Genomic DNA, 22,340 nt, shown 5'->3' with positions numbered 1-22,340 from the left:
TTTGAACGAGTGTGAATAATCAATTGACTTCAGAGTATAACTCCAAACCACGTACAGTTTAGCTGCTCTCTGACAAAATGCACAATTGTTTTTAAAACTTAGTCTTTAAATCCACAGCGCTCCCTGCTGTTTTGTTCAATGAATTTCCCGCTTTCTTTTGTCACCTGGTGGAAGGACTAATGAAGTTCAGCTGATTCAATGGTGGTTACAAAAAACTGGACTTTTGCGTTATCACACTGCGACAGTCTTGCTACAGATGAATAGCTGGTTTTGGCTACGAATGCAAGAAAATTGATTTGAAAAACTTTGTTAGCACACCTTTAAGGGAGGGAAACCAATGATTATCATAATAAATGTTCTGCTTGAGAATCGCTTAATAAATAAATAAATACCCAATTCTTTTTTTCTGACCCTCTTGTTGTACTGAAATAAGAACAGAGAAGCCATTCTTCCAAGTCTGGCAAAAAATGTAATTAGTACATTCTGGAAGCAGACAGACGGACTGAATTATTTACGGTTCTTAATGCCCCCCCTTCAGGCACCATACATTCTGTCCCAATTTAGGAGCTAATTGATTAAAAAACAAGAACTGGATCCTTGTTCTGCACTCTGCAGTCTCATTATCCTATTCCTGGGACTGCCTCTCATTTGGAATAATAGCTGTGCATCGGTTCAGTAGCTAGTAACTCTTTTTTGTGAGTTTAGTGATGATGAAAGGTGAGGGACAACGGCATTGGCTACAGTCAAACAGACCCCATGACAGCTTCCCCTCACAGCTCTGCACACACGAGACAGAGCGAGGCCTTTAAAAAGACTTCCAGCCAAAACGTTTGACGTTGAATTTAAGTTTCCTTTAGTATTTCTAAATTTAGCACTACTTAGTGTTTAATAGTCATGGAGAGAGAGAGAGAGAGAGAGAGAGAGAGAGAGAGAGAGAGAGAGAGAGAGAGAGAGAGAGCAAGCGAGCACTAGCGAACAAGCAGTTGTAGCAGTTGTAGGATTCCATTGTTTTCATGTGCACTTGAAACATGTGAGAACAACAGATTAGTTAATCAATATGCTGGACTGGAGTCAAAAACATGCAGGGTTAAGAATTCAGGACCGCAGTGAACATGAATCCTTGGTAAAATAAATAAAATAGTCATCGTCTTCTGTAATATGTGGAGACCTAGTTTAACATTGGAACCCTGGTATTGTGTTCAGGTGAATGTACTTCAAAACAGTTATCTTCTATCAGGCCTGACCTTTATAGAATAGCTTGGAGTATCAAGTGTAGCCTGGTGGGTGTCTTCTATTCATTTCTGCAGTGATTTAGAAGCTAACAGTCCCTACATTTTATCTGAAATCAGAGAAAGTAATTCCACATAATGACCTCTATTTGAGGAATCGGTGCCTTCGTCGTGCCCTCTGAATGTCAGTTCTTGCTTGCCAAGGTAAACAACAGATTTAATCAAGCGTTTAAGAACCTTACCATTTTTCTTACTTGCTCATTGTGATGTATGTTGATTCTAGCGAAAGAACTGTTTAAAATGTGGATTGTGTTGCTGCTTTCAATTGGAAGGAAACAGAATTAACATTTGTTAAGTAAATTTGAATGCTTGTTTGCCGATGTAACTACTTCAGCTGGGTGAAGTAATTAATTTTCTATAGTGTTCAAAGCTGTGGTAGATTGAAGTAAATTTAAGTAGCATGTAAACTGGACCTGCTCTAGACCTGCAGGACAGTATAGATGGCAAATACTGTCCATGGTATACCCTCGAACTTTGACTGCTTAAGTCTGCCTGTCGCAAGTGGAGGTCATCTAGACTGACAGTTCACAGAGAGATTTGGACCGATCACCTCAGCAGCTACAAGCATGTGCTCGCTACTGCCAGGGTGAAGTACTTCTCTGAAATGATATTCATGGGACACGGTAAACCAAATATCAAAGCAAATCAAATCCTGCATCCAGCCATCGATAAATCCATCTTCTATTCATCCTCCTCTCTTACCTGCCATGATTTCTCCTCTTTCTTTCAGAACAAAATCAAGACCATTTATTCTGCGCTCTCCTGCCATAAACCCACTATAGTACTTGACCACCTTGACCCCTCCGATTGTCCCTCCTGATCGCTCTTTCTTCTCTCCTCTGTAAATTATTGATGTTTCCAGCTATTGTTGAAATCAACTACTGCCACATGCCCATTGGAACCCTGGCCAACAATCTCATCCATCTCTGCGCTTCTGACCTTGCTCTTTCCATTATGCACACTCTCAACCTGTCCCTGGTTTCAGGCCTGGTTCTTGCTGCCCTCAAGACTGCCCGAGTTAGGCAAGTGCTCAAAAAACCTTCCCTTGACCCAGCTGTGTTATCTAACTTCTGTCCCATATCCAAACTTCCTTTTCTCCAAAACTCTTGAAAGGGCTGTAGCCAGCCAGCTGATGAAACATCTCACAGATAATAATCTTCTTGAATCTCTACTGTATGGCTTCTGGCCACATCACAGTACAAAAATGCCCTGCTCCAGATTGTAAATGATCTTCTGCTTAATGCTGATGCTGCTGCTCCCTCTGTCCTCCTTGACCTAACTGCTGCTTTTGATAGCATAGATCATAGCCTTCTTCTTGACTGCCTTCAGAAGTATGCTAGGATCTCTGGAACCTGTCTTTTCTGGCTGTCATCTTACCTATCTGGATGCATGCAGTCTGTCTTCTATGATGGAAACGGTGGTGACGCAAACCCGGTCACTTGTGTTGTCCCTCAAGGGTCTGTTCTTGGGCCTCTTCTCCTTAACATCTATATGCTTCCCATGGGTCACCTCATCCACCAACACAGCCTCATGTTTCACTCCTATGCAGATGACATCCAGCTCTTTCTAAAACTAGACCCTGGATGTCCCTCTGCCATGATCTGACTCTCAGCTTGCATCCAAGACATCGAGGCCTGGATGTCTGACAATTGTCTTCCGCTCAACATTAACAAATTAGAATTTCTTCTAGTAGGGTCAAAAAAACTCAATTCAAGAATCTCAATATTGCTTCCTTGAACCTTGGAGACTGTCTGCTGCTGCCTTCCCCACTGTACGAAGCCTTGGTGTACTTCTGGATAGTAACCTCTCCTTTGATGCCCAAATCTCCTCTATAGTCAAATGATTCTACCACCTCTGAAACATCTCAAAAGTCCATCCCTACCTTTCCCTCCCATATGCAGAGATACTCTGTCATGCACTCATCTGCTAGGATCTTTACCAGATGTAAAAAACATGATCACATAAACCCATGTCTTGCCCAACTGCACTGGCTGCCTGTAAAGTTCAGGATTACTTTCAAGATTCTCCTGCTTGCCTATAAGGCCCTTCATCACACAGGTTCAGAATATCTCTCCAACCTGCTGACCCACTATGTCCCTGCATGCAAGCTTCATAGCCCCAACTCTCTGGAACTCTCTCACAGCTTTAGTGCATGCAGCTCCCCCAGTCGCTCACTTCAAATCTCAAGACACATTTGTTCTCTCTTGCTTTCAATGCTCTTTGAGCCTGATATCTGTTATTAGCTGTTGTATAAATTGCTATTTCAGGTTTCATCCATTTCACTCCATCTTATTCACATGATTCTGTACGACACATGCATCCACAATGTTTAGAAATCACATCCTAGCCTTGTATTTAATGTAATATGCCTGTATTTAATGTATTTGCATGGTTTTTTACTGTTTGTATTTAATGTAGTATACGTTGTTCCTCATTATCTTGTATAGCGCTTTGTGATGGTGGTCCACTGTGAAAGGTGATATATATATATATATATATATATATATATATATATGTTTTTGTGCTGACTTCGATAGACATCCTAGATTGCTGCAACCAGTGATGTTCCATATGACTTTTTCTGTACTGAACAAAAGACACTTCCAGCTACCGGTAAGACATGGATACCTTTCATAATTTGAATGTTGGAAGTCCCTTCCCTTCCTGTGTCAGTTTGGGTATTTGTGGTATAGACCCTATACCTCCCTTTTTTTTAACAATCTCACATTTTTTCTGAGAAAGTTCTTCTTGAAAATGGATTCGTAACCAAATCGACTGTGATTTATCTGTTGTCTGAAGACATTTTTGTTTTTTGGAATTTTTAAAAAGTAATTGGAATTATTACTTTGAAGTTCTAAATATAATTTTCAATAATGGTCTCTATAATAAGCAATATTGCACAAAAGTCAACTATCCTTACATTGCTTACCCTAGCATATTTATGTGCCACCTCTGCTCACTAATCATTGGACAGCTCAAACCAGGGCAGATCTTTGACTTTCCGTGGCAAAGTGACGAGTGGGTACAGGTGAGTGCAGTGCAGTGCAGGTAAGAATCACAGACAATCACAAACAGGTGCAAGGGTGTTTATTGAAATTAAATGCAATGTCCAGAGCCTTATAGCAAACACCTGTAAATAATAAATAATGGAAGTGAGTACAGCGTCAATCCCATGGGTTTGACCCACAGCCAAAAGTCCAGTTTAACACACGAACACTAAACACAAAACACAAACACAGTTCTTAGTGACAGTGAATAAGTGCTAGTGGTGTATTACAGTTCACGGTGAAAGTGATGTCTGGGTTTATGCTGGCTTTCGCTACAGCTCCAGATCGTGCTACTGGTAGTCTTAAGAAACAGACAACAGTTAACATACACAAGACAAACTCACAGTTTCGCAATATAGCAACACAGACTCCTTGTAGGTTTAACACTAACCATTTACCAAGGAACAGATTACTTTGCTACACATCTATTTTATACCCTCGCTCATGACCCCTTGGTTAACGAGCACATCTGCTTCTCTAATCCGCAGATGCCATGCAGTTTCCTGTTTGGGTCATTGAGTTTGGGTACTGTAGCTCAGTCCATTTTCTAGCCAGCCGACTTCCACCTACCCACAGGAATAAAGTGTTGTGCCTTTTAGTCCAGGGTATTCTGCTCCCTTTATCTAGTCCTCTCGGGTCGGAAGGATCTAACGCCAAGGGTCATTCAATCTCTGTCACACTTTCCCATTGGTTAAACTCCCAAGATCTTCAACTGAAACAGTTTATGTCCCCGCCTCTGCTCAATCATGATTGGACTGCCGCAGAAGAAATGCAGATCTTCTATTGGTTGATTTTATATATATGTAAAAAAAAAATAACATTCTGCAGATTGAATTGTAAAAAAAAATTATCTGCGATCAACTCTTTAGTTCATTAATCGGTCCGACTAATTTGTTAGTCAGAACAACCGAATAACTATAACATATATTAGAGGTCGGCACAGCTACCCGAAAACCCATTTTAAATTATCAGATCTGACCTGGGTTTCTTTTTATTACCCAGGTATCAATTATTAATTTGAGAATTTAAAGAAAATGTAGCAAATATGCAAGGCAATTGTAAGCGTGCATCTCTGGTGTGCATCTCTGGCTGGCGTAATAAAGACAATGTTAGAACAAGCTTTGCATTAATGAGTACACCTAAATATTAATACTAATAACTGTGGTGACTATTCTTCTCAGGAACTAAATCGGAAAGAAAAGAACATAAACATCCTTTATGTCAGTGATAACTCCTAATTATCCATTAATAACAATAGTGCAAATTATCCATTAAAAATAAAAGCACAAAATGAAATCAGTATGAGAAAAACATTCCTCACAATGCTTTGCTTGGATGCCATGTTAATGTAAGACTGAAATATTTATGTTTATTTATCAGTTCGGATTTGGAGGACTTGATCATTAAGTTTTGTTTTGAACTATTGTGTTTGCCAGTGAACAATAAAGTTAGAAAAACCGGATGTGACAAAAAGGGATAAACAGGAAAAGCAAGAGAAAGAGAAAGAGCAGTAAGATCTACTTGCATGTACACCCACCCCTCGTTATATCACGCCTCGCTATACTGCAGATTCGGATATATCGCGGTCCTGGAGTTGGCTCCCCATGTTTACAGTTTAACTGCATAGAAAATTTCAATTTCTAAATAGACAATTTCACTTAGAATTGCTGTTTGTTTTATTTAGTGCTGCATATCACAAACTAAAATATACAGAACAATTAAAAACAAAGCATTAATATAGTACTGTTATCATATACACATACATTGTACAATAACACAAAGCAAATTGAGTATCTACTTGTTGAAGCAGTTTTTTATGCAATGGACTAGCAAAAGTTACTGGGAAGTGACGTCGGCTCCCTAGCAACAAGCCTCTTATGTTGTGAATGGATTCTTTCAATGCAGCGGTTTGGGCATTTGAGAAAGGACAGGGTGATTCATGAAAGTAATTGGAGACTTAAGTTAATGAAAAGCAGTTATCCTCTGCAGTATGAATTAAAACGGCATGCTACTTTTTGTACAAAAATATGAGAAAAACAGTGTTTTGAAAGGATTCCATCATATATAGCAGTTACAGTTTTGTTCAATGGCTTTCAGCACCCTCACTTTAAAAATTGTTCCAGTGCCACTGACCCTGACACCCGGGATATGTAGAGTGGGTGGTGTACTTTTTGTTTTTTGTAAACTACGCTGTGTTCCGATTGAGAAAACAAACAAAACCTCAATTACTGGAACGCTTACATCGTCCTGAATCAAAGAAGCACAACAGATCAATTAAAAAAAAAAACATTGAGAAAAAAGGCACTTTACAGAGTGTTTAAAAGGGACCAAGAACAAAGTACACAGAAAGAGTACTACAAACACATGTCAAAAAGGAAGTTAGAAAGGGCAAGAGAAAGAGAGAGAGAGAGAGAAAGTTTTTTTCAATATTATAACAGCAAGGGAACGTTCAAAGAGGAGATAAAATGTCTAGGAGATACAAACAGCAAAATCATAGATGAAGAGAAAAGAATAGCAAATATATTAAACGATTACTTCTCACAAGTTTTTACAAAGGACAATATGGACAACATGTCCGACATGTCGACCTGTTGCTTTCCAGTTTTAAATAATTTCATCATAACAGAGGCAGAAGTGATAAAAGGACTAAGATCTCTTAAAATAAACAAATAGTACTCAAAGAAATGAAAGAAGTTATTTACAAACATCTAACCAAGATCAAGCAACAGTCTTTTGGACAAAGGGGGTGTACCGACAGACTGGGGAATTGCAAACATAATACAGAGTCACAAAAAGGGAGACAAAACCAAACCAGGTAACTACAGAAAAATAAGCCTGACTTCTATTATATGTAAACTATAATAAGATCCAAATTGAAAAATTACCTATATGGTAACAGTATCCTAGGAGACAGTCAGCATGGTTTTAGGAAAGGGAGATTGTGTCTAACAAACCTGCTTCATCTTTTTGATGTTGTGTCACGGGCAGGGTGACAGTGATAAACAATATATTTAAGTTCTCTTAGTTTAAGTAGCCAACTACGCTAAATTGGGTTTCAGAAGGGCAATGACCTTGGTGGCCGAGAGATCTTTTAATTCACCTTACATAGGTTCTTTTCACTCTCCAGTGTTCCACAAACATAACAACAAGGTTAAAATTAATAAAACAAACTTTATTCATTCTCCACAGGATTAGGTTCATTTTAAAAATACACACAAAAAAGTTCCCACTAAAACAAACAAAATGCAAAGTCCAAAAAATACTACTTGGAGCTACCCTCCCGCGGGTAAAAAACACTTGATTAATAATCACAGCAAATCCAACAAAGGAGACAAAGTGCAATAATAATGCAGTTCATAGTCCAGAATCCTGCAAAGGAATGGAAAAGATTGAAGAGTCCAAAAAGGGGGGAGTGTTATGCTCCCCCCACAGCCCCTGCCTGAGATTGTCGTCCTCCGGGAGGTGCTACACCCACCGGAACCATCCTCCGACTCTAGAGAGGGGAGATCCCAGGAAACCTGGGAAAGGACAAAAGTAGGACAGGGACAGGCTAAAATAATTGAATCTATTCCATCTTGAACAGAGAAGACTACACGGCGATCTGATTCAGGCATTCAAAATTCTAAAAGGTATTGACAATGTCGACACAAGGGACTTTTTCGATCTGAAAAAAGAAAAAAGAACCAGGGGTCACAAATGGAGATTAGATAAATGGGCAATCAGGACAGAAAATAGGAGGCACTTTTTTACACAGAGAATCATGAGAGTCTGGAACCAACTCCCCGATAAAGCTTGATGAAATTCTGGAATCAATAAGCTACTAACAACCAAACGAGCAAGATGGGCCGAATGGCCTCCTCTCATTTGTCACAGAATGGCAGGGATGGGTTCAGTATTTGAGCCTGACCTCATCTGATTCCTGGTCACTCCTGGTGTAACAATGACAGGTTGTGATGTATGATCATGTTCTCACAGCAGGCACTCGGCTGATAGCTTTACAATAGACTCCTGGCCCTTGAAAGAAAAACAAAACCCTATCTCCCAACAAGGACAAATAAAGTCTTCTGTTCTCCTTTCAGCACTGTCTGACTCTAAACCATGGGGGAAAGCTAGTTCCCTTTACCAAAAAAAGAAAGCAATTCTACTTTCAAGACCATTATTTTCACACCATTCCTTTCCCTGCAGCTTTGTCACAAAGACGGCTGCAGTGGGTGACTTCAGACCAGAAACAGGAAATAAACAAAAAGAGAGGTGGAGTTTGGTGAAGCTGAGCGAATGGTCTCGCTCAGCATTTAATAGTGCACAAACAGACAGAAAGTAAACGGTTGTAAGACAAACAAAAACACAGGACATGGCACTGGTAGCCAAAATAAAAACAGACAAACAAAACGGACTAACACTAAACAAAACAAGGTGAGCTTCTATTTTACTTAATGCTATTACAATTACCTCCATCTCCAATCCCATTCTCCACTCATTGAACGCACAAGTGGGTGAAAACATTCAGCTTTTATGCAGCTTTACCGAGACTAGATTGCTAATCAATCGTTCAATTGGACTCTCAGTACAACTGCATGTGCATTAATAAAGTGCAATTCCCCATGCTCACATATTATTACGTTTTACTTGCACGTGAAGTGCTGCGCAATCCTTGTGCCTAAATGCACATATACATTTTAAACACTTGTGTTACACAGACCCGTTTATATCCCATGTACCAATGACTATACACCAACATTAACACACAACATAAAACACACACAGGGGCGGGCACTTTGCCACAAGCTTGCATTCCCTTGTATTCTCTGTAGGCATTCCCAAGGGCTCTCTTTTATAAAGCTGTTCTAATCAACTAAGATTGCTGTGCTTTGGTTCAGTAGCTTGTAACTGACAGGCAGACAGGCACCATGAGAGCTTCCCCTTACAGCTCTGCAAGATTGAGAGACCGTCATTCCGGACCCGAACAGTCCTGGGCCTCACATTATACCTGAAACTATATTTTTATCCAGTTTGGAAAAGTGCTGTTTATTTTATTTTTTATCCAGGTCTGGTGACCAGCAACAATAATAGTAAACAATAACAATAACCCACACATATCCACCCCACAATTAAACATACATGGTCACCAGTCCTGGGTGTGTGCAGTGGTGCTCGTGGTGGGTGACACAGGTTATTTGTGACAGTTGTGCAGTGCTGTTCCGGCTTTAGTGCTGGCCCTCGGCGACAGCTCCGGAATCGCGTTAGCCGACTAATGTGGTGTAACAAACAAGAAGATTACACACAAACAAACAAAACACTCACAAACGTCATTTTTCTCAGGGTCTCTCACAGTCCTTACTGGTTCAAAGCTCAAACCAAATGAAGGAACAGATTACGATTCTCCGTCGCCTTTTATGCTGTCACACATGGCCCCTTGGCAAACGAGTGCAACCATCTCTCCAATCTACGGCTGACATGACGTTTCCCTTCCAGGTCAATGCATTATTGCAACAGAGTCTGACCCCCTTACAGGCTGGCCGACTTCCGTTGAACCCTGGGAAAGAACTATCAGACCAGCCCGTCTACGGAACTCTGTTCTCGCTGCTTAGTGCCCTGACAAGTCAGGAGGGAGATTTAAAACCAAGAAAAATTGTATTTCTGTCACAGGTCCCCATGGCAATAAAACGAAACAGAGAGTATGGAGCAGGGACACAGAGGAGTGGCACAAAGAGCTCCCTGACACAGAGAGTATTGAACTGCGACATGAAGGAGCAGAACAAAGAGCTCCCTGATACAGAGAGTATTGAGCAGGGAAATGGAGGAGCGGCACAAAGAGCTCCTTAACACAGAGCATTGCTTACAAGTTCAGGAAGCTGCTATAGGAACTAAAGCACATAAGCATGGAGTCACTCTTTAGATCAGATAGTGTTGCAACACAGTCACTGATTAGGAGACTGATTGTCCAGCCAATCAACTCTTGTGTCTGTCTGTGCCACAATGTCCCCGGGAAGCAAAGGGGTGAACTTGTGTTGTGTTTGTAATAGCCTTTATTTATTAAGGGAAGTGATTTTGTTTATTCAAGACAGCATTTAAAGCAAAGGCAGCTTTTCCAGTACAATCGCTGTGACTGAAATGGTTGAAGAGATTGATTTACAAAAAGGGAACATTTTAAGGAACTAAGGGACCAGGTTGCTCTTCAATTCCACCCTTGATTAACACTGTCTGGTGGATATACGCAGTCGCAATGAGATTAGCTGTAAGCCTGGAGCCACAGGTAACAGGTCCATTTCCACTGATAAATCCCTCAAATATTTTCAGGCACCCATTCTTTTTCCTATTTAGATTTGTCAGTTACATCAGATTTGCAACAACAAACAAACAACTGTAACTATGACTAGGCTGCAACCAATACACTGACAGAACCCAGAACCCAGAACCAAGAACCTAGAACCCAAGCTTCCTACAGCTGTGCCTTTCTCCTGGTGCTGCAGGCCTCCCTTCTTGTTTGATTGCTGATCTGGTTTTGTGTGTGTTTTCAGTTGCTTCCCCCTCACTTCTCAACAGCTGCAGTCATCTCTCCTCTCCCCTGTAGCTATCTCAGGGACCACTGAAACCCAGCTCATGCACCAGCAAAGTTCAGACATGCCACTTCACTGGTGTCCTTCTCAGAGAGGCGCACTTTGGAAAAGGCCAACAGGCTTATTTACAAGGTCCCAGAGAGAAGAGCAGAAAAGGCTGGATCAGTCAGTCCACACTGCCTGTAGATCTTTGTCAAACTTGTAGCCCCAACTTAGGTATACAAAGGTTAAACCCAAAATAGAATGGCATACAATATACAGCATTCAATTGGCCCCTTACTATTTGTTCTGAATATTGTGTTAAGGTGCTTTGTCTGGGAGTCCTTTCTTATATGTAACATGGACTAGATCAGAAAGAAGAAAGAAGTAAGTAACAGTGCCACTTTGGATCTGGTTTCCTTGTGCTATGCTGGCAATACATTGCTGACCACTAGATGGCGCTGGCACTTACTTCTAGATAGACACTTTGGCTGACCTACAGGATTCATTGATTGCCAGATGATTGAAATCACTTTATGAATCAGTGATTTGGAAAATGGAAGCCTTGATTCTATGTTTTTAGGTCATAATTACATTTTAGCATGCATTTCAAAACAAACAATTAAAAAGCAAGCATTATCTGTGTTAAAATCATATGTATTTAAAAATATATACAGGTGTAGTATTTAAACCCGGAGCTCTAGTTTTACAAAGCAGTTACATTACCAGTGTACCAAGGCTGTTATCTTTTCAGAATGCTTTAAATACCTCCTATTATTAAAGCAATAGATTAGGAAAGGTTTCTAAAGCAAGTGTCAGTGCCGTGTAACACGTCTGTGCCCACTTTAATCAAATATGCCCCAGAAAAAGACAAAAATTGATTTACAAAAAAGGTAAATAGAATTTTAGATACAAAAGCACCTACCAACTAAACATCTGCTATCCACCCTCTATCAAAGTATGTCAGAGCATCTGTCTTGCAGCCCCATCTGACTCCTAACAAGGAGATCTCTCTTACTTTTCCTTCATCCAGCCAAAATCTAAATTGTGTCAAAGATTAGCTATCTCCCCACTTTGAGAATCGGAATCAGAATCTAATAAAACATGCAGAACTTTGTAACAAGAGACAGGCAGCCCCTCAGCCTATTTGCTCAACGTTCTTCTCACATATTCACAAGGATAAATGAATACAATATTTAGTTTACTCAGTTCTCTGTTGGAAGTCACTTTTGAAAAGGTTCCCTCATTCCAGTCATGTTTTGTGCTGCTACTGTGTGCCACAAGGTAACCCTGACTGAGGAGAACTACAACAAGCAGCTAAATCTTCTGTTTACAAACACCCAAAGCTGCTGTCTTTTAACACAGTGATTGATTTCCAATGCCTTGTACCCTGAATCGATGTGGAAGTCAGACAATATTAATAGGCATGTGAGAAACAAAAATACTTTTCAAAAGACTCCCTTGCTTTAGTTATCCAGTTCTGTTAGTTGCAAACAGGTTAGGGTATGGTAATAATAATAATAATAATAATAATAATAATAATAATAATAATAATAATAATAATAATAATAATTGTATATGGGGATAGGAAGTCACTGTACTTTTCTTATTCCTGGTTAGAATATACCTCAAGCGCCACAGTGAAGTGTGTACAGTAGGTGTGCCGGATAGTTAATTCAAACCTATCACAAGGGTGCCACCTGCTGTCCATTTTGTGATCTGCAGTGGAAAAATTCTAGAAAAAGTATAATGAAACAGTTACTGTCTAGCTTTACTGCTTCTTGGGCTGGACTGTGAACCATGGTGTTCAAGCTGCAACAGGAACTAGTACAACAACATACTGCCTCTACCATGCTGTAAATACAAAATGATACTGCTATTGGTGTCATGAACAATTAGATCACAACAAACCCAGTTTCACAGTATGTTCAGTAAATTTAAAATACATGTGAGACATGTGTATATAAGAAAGGACACTCTATAGACAAGCTGTTCCGATTCGGTACAAAAGAATATCCTTACCATGTTTCATCCATACCATAGTACTCAATATATTTGAAAATGTAAGTGTGACTTACATAAATGGGCAAACAGAAAGGCAAAAGGGAGCCTTCATTTATCAATGGATTGTGTAACTTTCAATAACAACAACAACAACAACAACAACAACAACAACAACAACAACAACAATAATAATAATAATAATAATAATAATGTCACAGTATCTCTCTCTCTCTCTCTCTCTCTCTCTCTCTCTCTCTCTCTCTCTCTCTCTCTCTGCTCATCTTAACAAACACTTCACAGTATTTATTCTGCATAGACATCAAGCTGAAGCGTCTTGTACAGGAGGCTGCAAATGAAAAAGTACCTCACTTGTTCTGATTTCCCAAGAATGACAAGATACGCACTTATACAAGTTAAGCACAGTAAATTTGCTCTGTAATTTTGAAGTTTTTTTGCTTCTCACATATTATGCTGTGCATTTACCATAGTTCACCATGGTGTTTTTTAATATGCTTTCCCACTACACTTTTATATTACAGTGATGGCTGAGCCATGATCCGAGCCATGAAACCTGAGAAAGACAATGCAGTCCTTCAGCACACGGCTCTTCAATGGATAGTAGTTTTATATTAAATTAATTCAGGGGTTATTTTAGCTGGCAGATCTTTACTTTCATTGTCAACTGAGGTTTGACGTTTGTTTTCTAGATAAGTCAGTCGCAGGCAGATGGGGAACTGGAATTTCTTGACTAAACTTGTTCTCAAGGAAATCAGAGTTCAATCAGAAATCATTTCAGACATTTTATAGTTAGGGTTAGGGTTGGTGATCATGACAGTGGTTGTATTTATTTATTTTAAATTTGGAATTGCCACTTATTTTTTTTCTCATTTTCTCCCCAATTTGAAAAGCCCAATTATTTTTATTTCACCCCCTGCGCTGACTCAGGAGAGACAAAGATGGACACGTGTCCTCCGAACCGTGTGCCTTCGTCAGCCGTCCACTTCTTTTTACTCTGCAAATGCAGCCACCTCAGAGTTACAGCATCGGAGGACCATGCAGCTCTGGGCAACTTACAGGTTGGCCCACAGGGGCCCTGGGAACTCCAGTCCACAGTTGGCAGTGGAATAGCCTAGTGGCTTTATTTTTTGATTTACATTTTGTTCAATGGAGGCCTGGTTAAGAAGGTTGCGTATCATACACAAATCATGTCTCTGCTTCATAGATGTCACATTTGTTTAAACTCCTTTAGAGATATTGAAAGCTTCAGTTCTTCCTGAAGTTTGTTCAGACCACAGAACACTTCACTACTCAAGTGATTTATAAATGTGGTTAATTCCTGTTCAGGCAATGGTGGTATTAATTGCACTAGTGTTCATTTCTGTATAAGGACCCATCACTAATAGTTTTCAGTATGTCATGTTCAATGTGTAAATTAAATAGTGAAATAAAGTTGGCGCACTGTGATGGAAGTTTTATAATTCAAACTCCATAAGACAGAGACTCAGCAGGACAAGCAAATTTGACCAAACAAGTTTAATGGTTTGCAAACCCAAGAACACTCTCAACACACGCAGGTGTTAGGAAACTTAGCAATGTTCTGACTACGTAGAGCCAGTAAGCATAATATATACCTTGTAACCTACAGTTATTGCGAGCCAATCACAGAAGCTCAACTTAATATTAGCAGATAGCAACAACTTGGAAGATTAAGATGAGACCAATCACAACAACTTATTTAAATTGCAAGCACCCTAAAATGAAAAGTAAGTCGGTGACATTTCTGTGAAGTGCCATGGAAGCAGCTTGCAGTTGCTAAAGAAATAGAACTTCCTCTTTCTAGCTAGTAGTCAGTATCTTTCCATCCCTTATAAAGGCCACCTGTCCTTCAGCGAGAAAGAGGAAGTGTGTTTACAAACAACTACCGATAATAACACATTATTATTATATTATACCTAAATCTTATAACCCGTAATAGCATTTAAACCTGAGCATGGAAACCCTAAGCAATCATAGCAGTAGCAACATTAAAGTGGCCCATCAAATTATACAATAACAACACATCATATAACTAATATTATAACTACTTAGAATTAACTTATTATGGCTTTAGCGAGCATGTTTTGTTCCTCCTGGCACCATGACAATCTCTGTTTTGTCACGTAGGCTTTCTTGCAGTTACTTTAAAGCATGACTATATATGGGCATTTTCAGTCTACTTTAAACCCTCTTCACTTAGCAATAACAAGATGTGTGATGAAGGCTGAAAGAGGAAGAGAAACGTCTAAACTAAGTTTATTTTTTAATTCTAAACGTATTAAATAAATATCAAACTTCTTATTGCATTGGTATAATCCCTTTTTAAGTCACACAGGCTAAACAAACACATGAACATATAGCTCAGGGGTTAGTACATAAATTGCATGAGATGTAATTTTCCCACCACAGCACTCTCTATTATTTAGGTTCATTCAGGATTCATTTTAGTAGCTTTTCTTTACCCCTTCCTTACTTTTTATGATGTTCTAAGTTCTGTTTTAATATTGAGATTTTGTTTACTCAGTTGCTCAGTCTAAATGGCTGTAATCGTGCTTTGCTACCTGGTTCATGCGATATTGTGATCATTTTCTCCACTTGCTCCAGTATTATACAAAAGAGCTGCAAAGGACATAAAGAAAAACACATAGCAAGTGGTTGAGTTAAGCAAAAATCTAATTTTATTTAAAGTCATGAGCGGTTATTACACAGCAAGTAAAAAAACAGACCCAGTGAGCATTATGATCTGTAAGGCAAGGTATGTTTAAAAACACTTGTTTATCAAAGTGTTACCTCCTGATAAAGCAAACGATATGCACTGCTGAACAACTGAAGAATCATTACATGCTACAGTTTTTCAAGTCCATTAAGCGAAATATGAGAGTTTTAAAAGTAAAAGTAACTCATGTTCTGTGTCAAAGCATGTTACTGGCTGAAATGCATGACAGTCAGCAGGGGAAGCAGCTGGTTGGAAGGCAAACAAGCCACTGAAGGGCTGGATACAATTTCACCCTCCAGGTTAATTGACCCAGAAAGCTGCTAGGTTTCTGCCAGAGTAACATTGTAGAGAATAATATTTCACTGAATAAGGAGCCCAGACATCCTCACAATCGGTTATACAAGCCACAGATAGTCAGATAGATGCATAGTAACAGCTCTGGAATACACGGATTACATTTGCTTTTGATAAACTACTGATTTCCCTGCACACCTGTTAACTGTCATGCGCTTCACTTACAAGCGTCCAACTGCCTTCCCTGAAATTACACCCCCACATTGCACCACTTCCAAAAACTCCAAACCTTAAAAAGTAGAGCTAGAATATACATATCAGGGATCATTGAAAAGTGCAACGTTCTCTAAAAGCATGGCTTGCAAATAGATTTAGCCTAGTCTGAACTACCAAGTTTTAAATAAAAATAAGTTTGCTGTAACTTGTTTCGGCACATTTAACACCTATTTAATGAATACAAGTGCACAACAGGTGAGATTTATGGATTTTTTTGGCAGGTGCAATCACTTTAATAAAAGTGCAATCAAGTAAGCTTTTGCTTACTCCTAAACCATTTGAATGGTTTGTCATTTCTATCTAGTTTCTTGATAGCTCATATAGACTCTCCCCAAGCTTGGTCAGCCTGTCCCGGTACTCCAGTGTCTGGTGATTGCTCCTGGGCACCCCCTCAAAGCCATGCATTGCACCCCACCAGCACGCAGCGATTACTGCAGTGGAATCACTGTCACCTCCGTGGAAGAAAGCGTGATGGGCCAGAGACACCCAGGAGCTGCCAGCTCTCAGGACTGCGTCGTAGGCGATCATGGGGGCATCATGCCCGCTGCTGCCCGCCCAGCCAGAGTAACTCAGGGTGCGATAGAAGGCGTCCCTCTCTCTCACTCCGTACTCGGGAGGAAACTTGGCCTGTGACTTGCCGTCCAGAATTCCTCTCTCATTGAGGTAGTTTATCCACTTGTTTTCAAAGTAGTCCCTGGAACAGAGGAATATAAAATCCTTTGAAATTGTCCGTGCATTCTGCGATCAGCTCTGTATATTGTATTCTGAAAGAAAATCTAATTCATTGATTATTGGGGTATTTGCAGGCTGGCTGGCTGGATGTCGGTCCAACTATCTTTCAGTTTGGGATGTGCATCTAGAGAACCGCTTGTCCAATTGTAATTAAACTTGCGAAAGACTTTATTTAGGACAAGTTACTGAGGGTGTCTGTCTGTATGTCCTACATTTATAGAAAACCCTGTAAAGAACATTCCTTTGTACCTTACTGAGAATATAAAAAAAACTGTGGGTATATGGAGGCCCCGTTTGTCTCTGTAATTCTGCAACTGCAAATGAAAATCAGTAACCACACACACTCACCATGCCTGCAGGTTCTCCTTGACATAGTGCCCTGTCTCCTCAATGTATCGTTTCGCTGCACTCAGAGTGTGGAGGAGCCCCTGGCCCCATTCCTCAAGCGGCTTCAGATTGACAGCGTAGGAGGTGAACAGCGCCGCTGCCAGCGAACCCAGGTAGCCTGTAGGGTGGTGATGGGTCATGCGGCCGCTCTCGATGCTCACCTCTATCAGCTGCTCCAGCTGGGAGGGCGCTGGGAACCTCAGGCCAATGCACATTGCCCGCATTGCAGCCCCACACCCCCCTCCTGCGGGGTTAAAGGCAATGCGCCAGCCATTGTGGACATTCGGCTTCAGACTGTGAACCACTGCTATACACGTTGCACCTGAAATAATTAAACAATTTAAATAGGCAACTTGCTGCCGAACGTGTTTCCAAACTGCCTGTAAAGTTGACATTCAAGCACAATATAGGAACAAACTCATGCAATACGTTTGTAAACGTTTACATGTGATGTTCAATAATTCTGCAGTAAATTTATTTTAAGCCCTTATATCCAGTTGACCCACTCTCTTATTTTATAAAAGGGTCTCCTCATGGCAAGAGGACCGCACAGATGAGTGCGGAATAAGAAGACACTCAGATACTGTAACAGACAAGGTCAACTGGGCAAGTTAACTTATCAGAAATCATGTTTGCATAAAGAAAGAACAAAATCCACATTTAATGTTGTTATCTATGTCTTTAGAATTTTTGTCTATCATGCACGAGGCGATAGAGGGCAAAATAAGATATGCTGGAATGTTCTGAAATCTGCTGTTCTGATTGGCCGAGATGGGCATCATTATTTATTTATAGACTGGTATAATCTTTGACAAACTCAATGTCTTCGTCTTGTAAAAGGAAGTTTGCGAATGTTCTTATTACAGCTTAGGGGTTTGGTGTTGAGTAAGATGTAAAACAACTTGAAATTGCGTGTAACAATTACACTGCAACTTCCTGCTGTTTAAATAGTAACAGTGACCAGCTTCAAATGTCATTTTAATGTCCCTTATTATCATATGGTGTTTGAAATCATTCTGGGTGGTTTTGTGTTATGTTATTTTACAAAACTGCCTTCATCTGGTGTTGAGCTGATCCCAGCTGCTCTGCATTTATAGAGACACGGTCACATTACTCAATGTGTTACCTGGAGCTCTGCCCTGCATGTCCTCCATGCACTCGATGTATTTCTGTGCAATATTCCTGTACAGCTCTGGCATGGCTGGCTCCTTCCCTGCTTTGACTAGCGCCTCTGCAGTAGCCATGTGCATGACAGTGTCATCGCTCACCATCCAGTCACGAACATCCACCTTTTCCAGCCCTCCCATCCTGGAGAGCTCCTTGTGAATCGTTTCTCCGCTGTGACAGAACTCCCAGTTTCCGTTCTTGTACCCCAGGGCATCCCCGACTCCGCTCAGCACCATAGCAGCCACGTACCGCTCTTTTAGGGGCATCTCGACCTTCTGCACAGGAAAGAACAACAACAATTGTACGATTGCGTGGAATTCCCCACTGAAGAAAGCGTGCATTGCCCCCAAACTAGTGCACACACAGGTTACAAATACCTGTAACAAAACAGTTAATTCAATTTTAGCCAAATGCAATCCCAGATGTCTACAAAAGAGTGTCTACAAGTGTGTGATAGAAGTTTGGTTTGGATTGGTGCCAGATCATGACAGCTATTACCTTCACCAGGTACAGTGTGACAGACGGACATGATCGGCACACAAGGGTCCCTGTTTTTAGAACGAGGACCCTAAAGACATCCTTGCTGGTGGTCTAAACTTACCAGTTACAGGCAGATGTGTCTTTTACACTGTCCAAACCACCAATAGCCTACAGAATATCCTCTACTAGGCCTGTGCTACTCAAAAGATGCACGGCCAGAATTGCTGTATCCAGATGTATTGTCAGTAAACAGGAAATATGAATGTGGAGCTCACAATAGCCTACATTAAAGCACTCCCAGAAAACAACAAGGTTTAAACTGTCTTCATGTGCTTCCGTATTACGTGTCGTATATCCATTTATTACTATTAACAGCATCGCAGCAAAACATTACATCCAGATTACTTTTGCGCTTTTCGTTTTAAACTTGTGCAAAATGCTACATTAAACAACAAACACACACACACACTGTGTTGGAATGAAGAACAGATTTAAATTTAAAATGATGTACAGTGTTCCATTTTTTTCAGCAGGCCCATCAAAAAGCCTGACCCGTTTATCCACGCCTATGCCCATATGTCACTAAATGAATTGATAAGAAGCCCAATACTTAAAAAACAGTATAATTAGTGTAGTAATAATACTATAATATACAGCCCTAGTTTTACCTGGAAGCAACAGGGCCTTCTATCAAAGATCTTCTATATCCACAATACAATATAGTCAACTCCCCCTTTTCTTCAAGGATAATATTAATAAAAAATTATCAGCCTTGCTTTTCTTCCATCCCTGTCGAACCGGTGCATCATGGGAATCCAAAGAGTTCCGAAAGCGACCGCCTTTCTAAGCTTTCTCTTTTTAAAACGGTTGCATTTTTAAACACGATTCATCTAGATTTATTTTGAGATACCCCTCTTTAACACATGCATGTTATTATTTCTACGATCGATGTTTTCACCTGGCCTGACAAGAGCTCTTTATCGCCGAAGTCCCATCAGATATTGCCACTGTCATGCATATTCATGAACAGTCAAGACTGGGGCGTGGTTTGGTTATCACGGAGGATAAGCAGCAGGGTTGCCAGTTCCGCTTTAAAACCGCGGAATTGGGTTTCTGTTTCCACGGGGTCGTTACAATTTTACTTTGCCACTTTTTACTATATTTTGGGCTTATTTACATGCTTGGTCGCTTATGTTGAAAATGGTTAACACTGCAAACGTCTGTTCAATTAAATATCATTCTTGTATACAAAAGCAATACACATTATCTACCAGGTTTTTGTTTTCTCTGTAAAACATAGGAGGTTGATTGCAGCGTATCAAAGTTAGTCCACTTGATGCATCTAACTAGTGGCGGATTAAGCAGGTTTAGCCCACTTGCTTCGACTAAAGTTAGTGTAACACTTGTGTTTTTTGTTATTGCGTATTTGTTTACGTTCGCTTCCCGGTTGCCTTGTGTACTGCAGTAGAGCTGTCAGCTGTTTCATTGTTGTGTCTTTTCCCCCGTATTTCATCCTCCCCTGTCCCTGATCTACTGCGCTTCCCTTAAAAGGGGGCGCTACAGAGTGCAGTGAGGGGCGAGCTGTCTGTTGTAAAGCTGCTACTGTCACGACTGAATCGGAGGGAAGCTGAGAGTGGACGAGAGTTGGTAATTTGGAGAGGGTGTTTTCGGAAGCGGCGTTCACCGACATCGGCACTGGTACCAAATGATTGCCGTAGAGTAGGATGTGGTGAGCTGATCCGGGTTTGTTGGACACTTGTTTTATGGTTTGGAAGAAGCGTGTTCTCGGACATACCTTGTCCTTTGTTTTTTTCTGCTCTCTGTCGGCGAGAGATGTATTGTGTATTTGTATGCATTTATTGTAGAATTTATTTTAAACAGTGCATGGCCGGCGCGTTGCTGTTTTTTATATTGTCTGTATTTTTGTTTCGTGAGAGGAGATTCTAACTGTATTGAGCGACTGAACCTATTTTTTACCGTGTTATACTAAGTCAACTCGCTATTTTGTATTGCTAGTGTATATATATATATATATATATATATATATATATATATATATATATATATATATATATATATATATATATACACACACACACACACACATTTTATATAAAGTTATATATAAATTTGTCACAAAGACGGCTGTAGTGGGTGACGTCAGACCAGAACCAGGAACCAACAAATAAACAACAGAGAGGTGGAGTTTGGAGAAGTTGAGCGTTTGTTTGCGCTCAGCATTTAGTAATGAAACAGACAAAAAATAAAAGGTTGTAAAGACAAACAAAACACAGGACACGGCACTGGCAGCCAAAATACAGAGACAAACACGATGAGCTGCTGTAATTATATACGTTACTTTTTACTTTCTCCTCACTACACCCGTTCTCCACTCACCGAACACACAACCCAGAACGAATGAAAACATGCTGCTTTTATGCAGCTGTAACGAGACTAGATTGCTAACCAATCGTTAAATTGGAGTGTCGGTACAACTGCACGTGAATTAATAAAAGTGCAATTCCCCATGCTCACATATAATTACATTTTACCTGCAGGTGAAGTGATGTGCAATCCTCGTGCCTCAATACAAATATACATTTTAAACACTCCTGTTACCCAGACCCTTTTATATCCTGTGTACCAATGACTATACACCAACATTAATACCCTACACGTAACATACAACACAGAAATACACAGGGGTGGGGCAACATTGCCTATATATATATATATATTATATATATATATATATATATATATATATATATATATATATATATATATATATATATATATATGTTTACTCATACATTGTAAGTTATTTGATTCTACTTGCCATACATATTTAAATGCAACTATTGATTAGTGTATAAATATTGCAACTTGCTATTTTGCACATGAGACTTTGCTGCTATACATAAAATTGATTTGTGTACAATTATTGCACTTTGTTGTTTTGCGCATCGAAGTTGCTTCCTACCTACTAGGTTTGGATCTTTAAGAGTATTAATAACTAAGTGATTGACCTTCTGCACTTTAGTTGTAGCTGAACTGTCAGTGTCATAAAGGAACGACTAATTATTATTTGATATTGGATATTTCACATGTTACACCAACCTAGTTGTCTTTCTGAGTGGATAGCACTGCTTGTGTTTAACTACTGTCTCAAGTTGACTTAATACATCAATCTAATTGATATTGCTGTACTTGTTATTTTGTTTGAATTGCATGATACCTGTTGAGCTTTTTTTTGTTCATCTCTTTCCTTTGTATTTTAATAAACGGCCTTGGCATTTTTGAACAGCATATATGTCTGCCTTTCATCTAATTGAAGGGAATCTATGTGGGGGTTTAAGATTTACTTGTGTTTTTA

The 22,340-nt window shown here is 39.9% G+C and overlaps 1 protein-coding gene across 2 annotated transcripts; it reads right to left on the bottom strand.

The window, feature by feature from the left end:
* Positions 1 to 15,248: 15,248 nt before the first annotated feature.
* Positions 15,249 to 19,993, bottom strand: LOC121322949 (protein ADP-ribosylarginine hydrolase-like). 2 transcript variants are annotated; one of them, XM_041263597.1, is made up of 5 exons: positions 19,633 to 19,993; positions 18,444 to 18,759; positions 17,279 to 17,639; positions 16,651 to 16,892; positions 15,249 to 15,531 (listed from the first exon to the last, which is right to left on the bottom strand). In XM_041263597.1, exons 2-5 carry the CDS (start codon positions 18,748 to 18,750, stop codon positions 15,479 to 15,481), a joined length of 963 nt encoding a protein of 320 aa, XP_041119531.1. In that variant the 5' UTR covers positions 18,751 to 18,759; positions 19,633 to 19,993; the 3' UTR covers positions 15,249 to 15,478. The 2 variants fall into 2 exon arrangements, with proteins under 2 accessions (XP_041119531.1, XP_041119530.1); XM_041263596.1 differs by lacking the exon at positions 15,249 to 15,531 and having other exon boundaries at positions 15,568 to 16,892.
* Positions 19,994 to 22,340: the final 2,347 nt, after the last annotated feature.

This window comes from Polyodon spathula, chromosome 11 (assembly GCF_017654505.1).
Source record: "Polyodon spathula isolate WHYD16114869_AA chromosome 11, ASM1765450v1, whole genome shotgun sequence".
In the NCBI taxonomy this organism is placed as follows: domain Eukaryota; kingdom Metazoa; phylum Chordata; class Actinopteri; order Acipenseriformes; family Polyodontidae; genus Polyodon; species Polyodon spathula.
This window is presented reverse-complemented; position numbering and strand designations above follow the sequence as displayed.

Excerpts from the sequence above, each read along its gene's own strand:
- LOC121322949 (XM_041263596.1), bottom strand. The coding sequence starts at position 18,750 with ATGCCCCTAAAAGAGCGGTACGTGGCTGCTATGGTGCTGAGCGGAGTC. Across the intron at positions 17,640-18,443 it reads CATGCAGGGCAGAGCTCCAG|GTGCAACGTGTATAGCAGTG; the intron begins GTAACACATTGA and ends TAATTATTTCAG. Across the intron at positions 16,893-17,278 it reads AAGGAGAACCTGCAGGCATG|GGACTACTTTGAAAACAAGT; the intron begins GTGAGTGTGTGT and ends CCTCTGTTCCAG.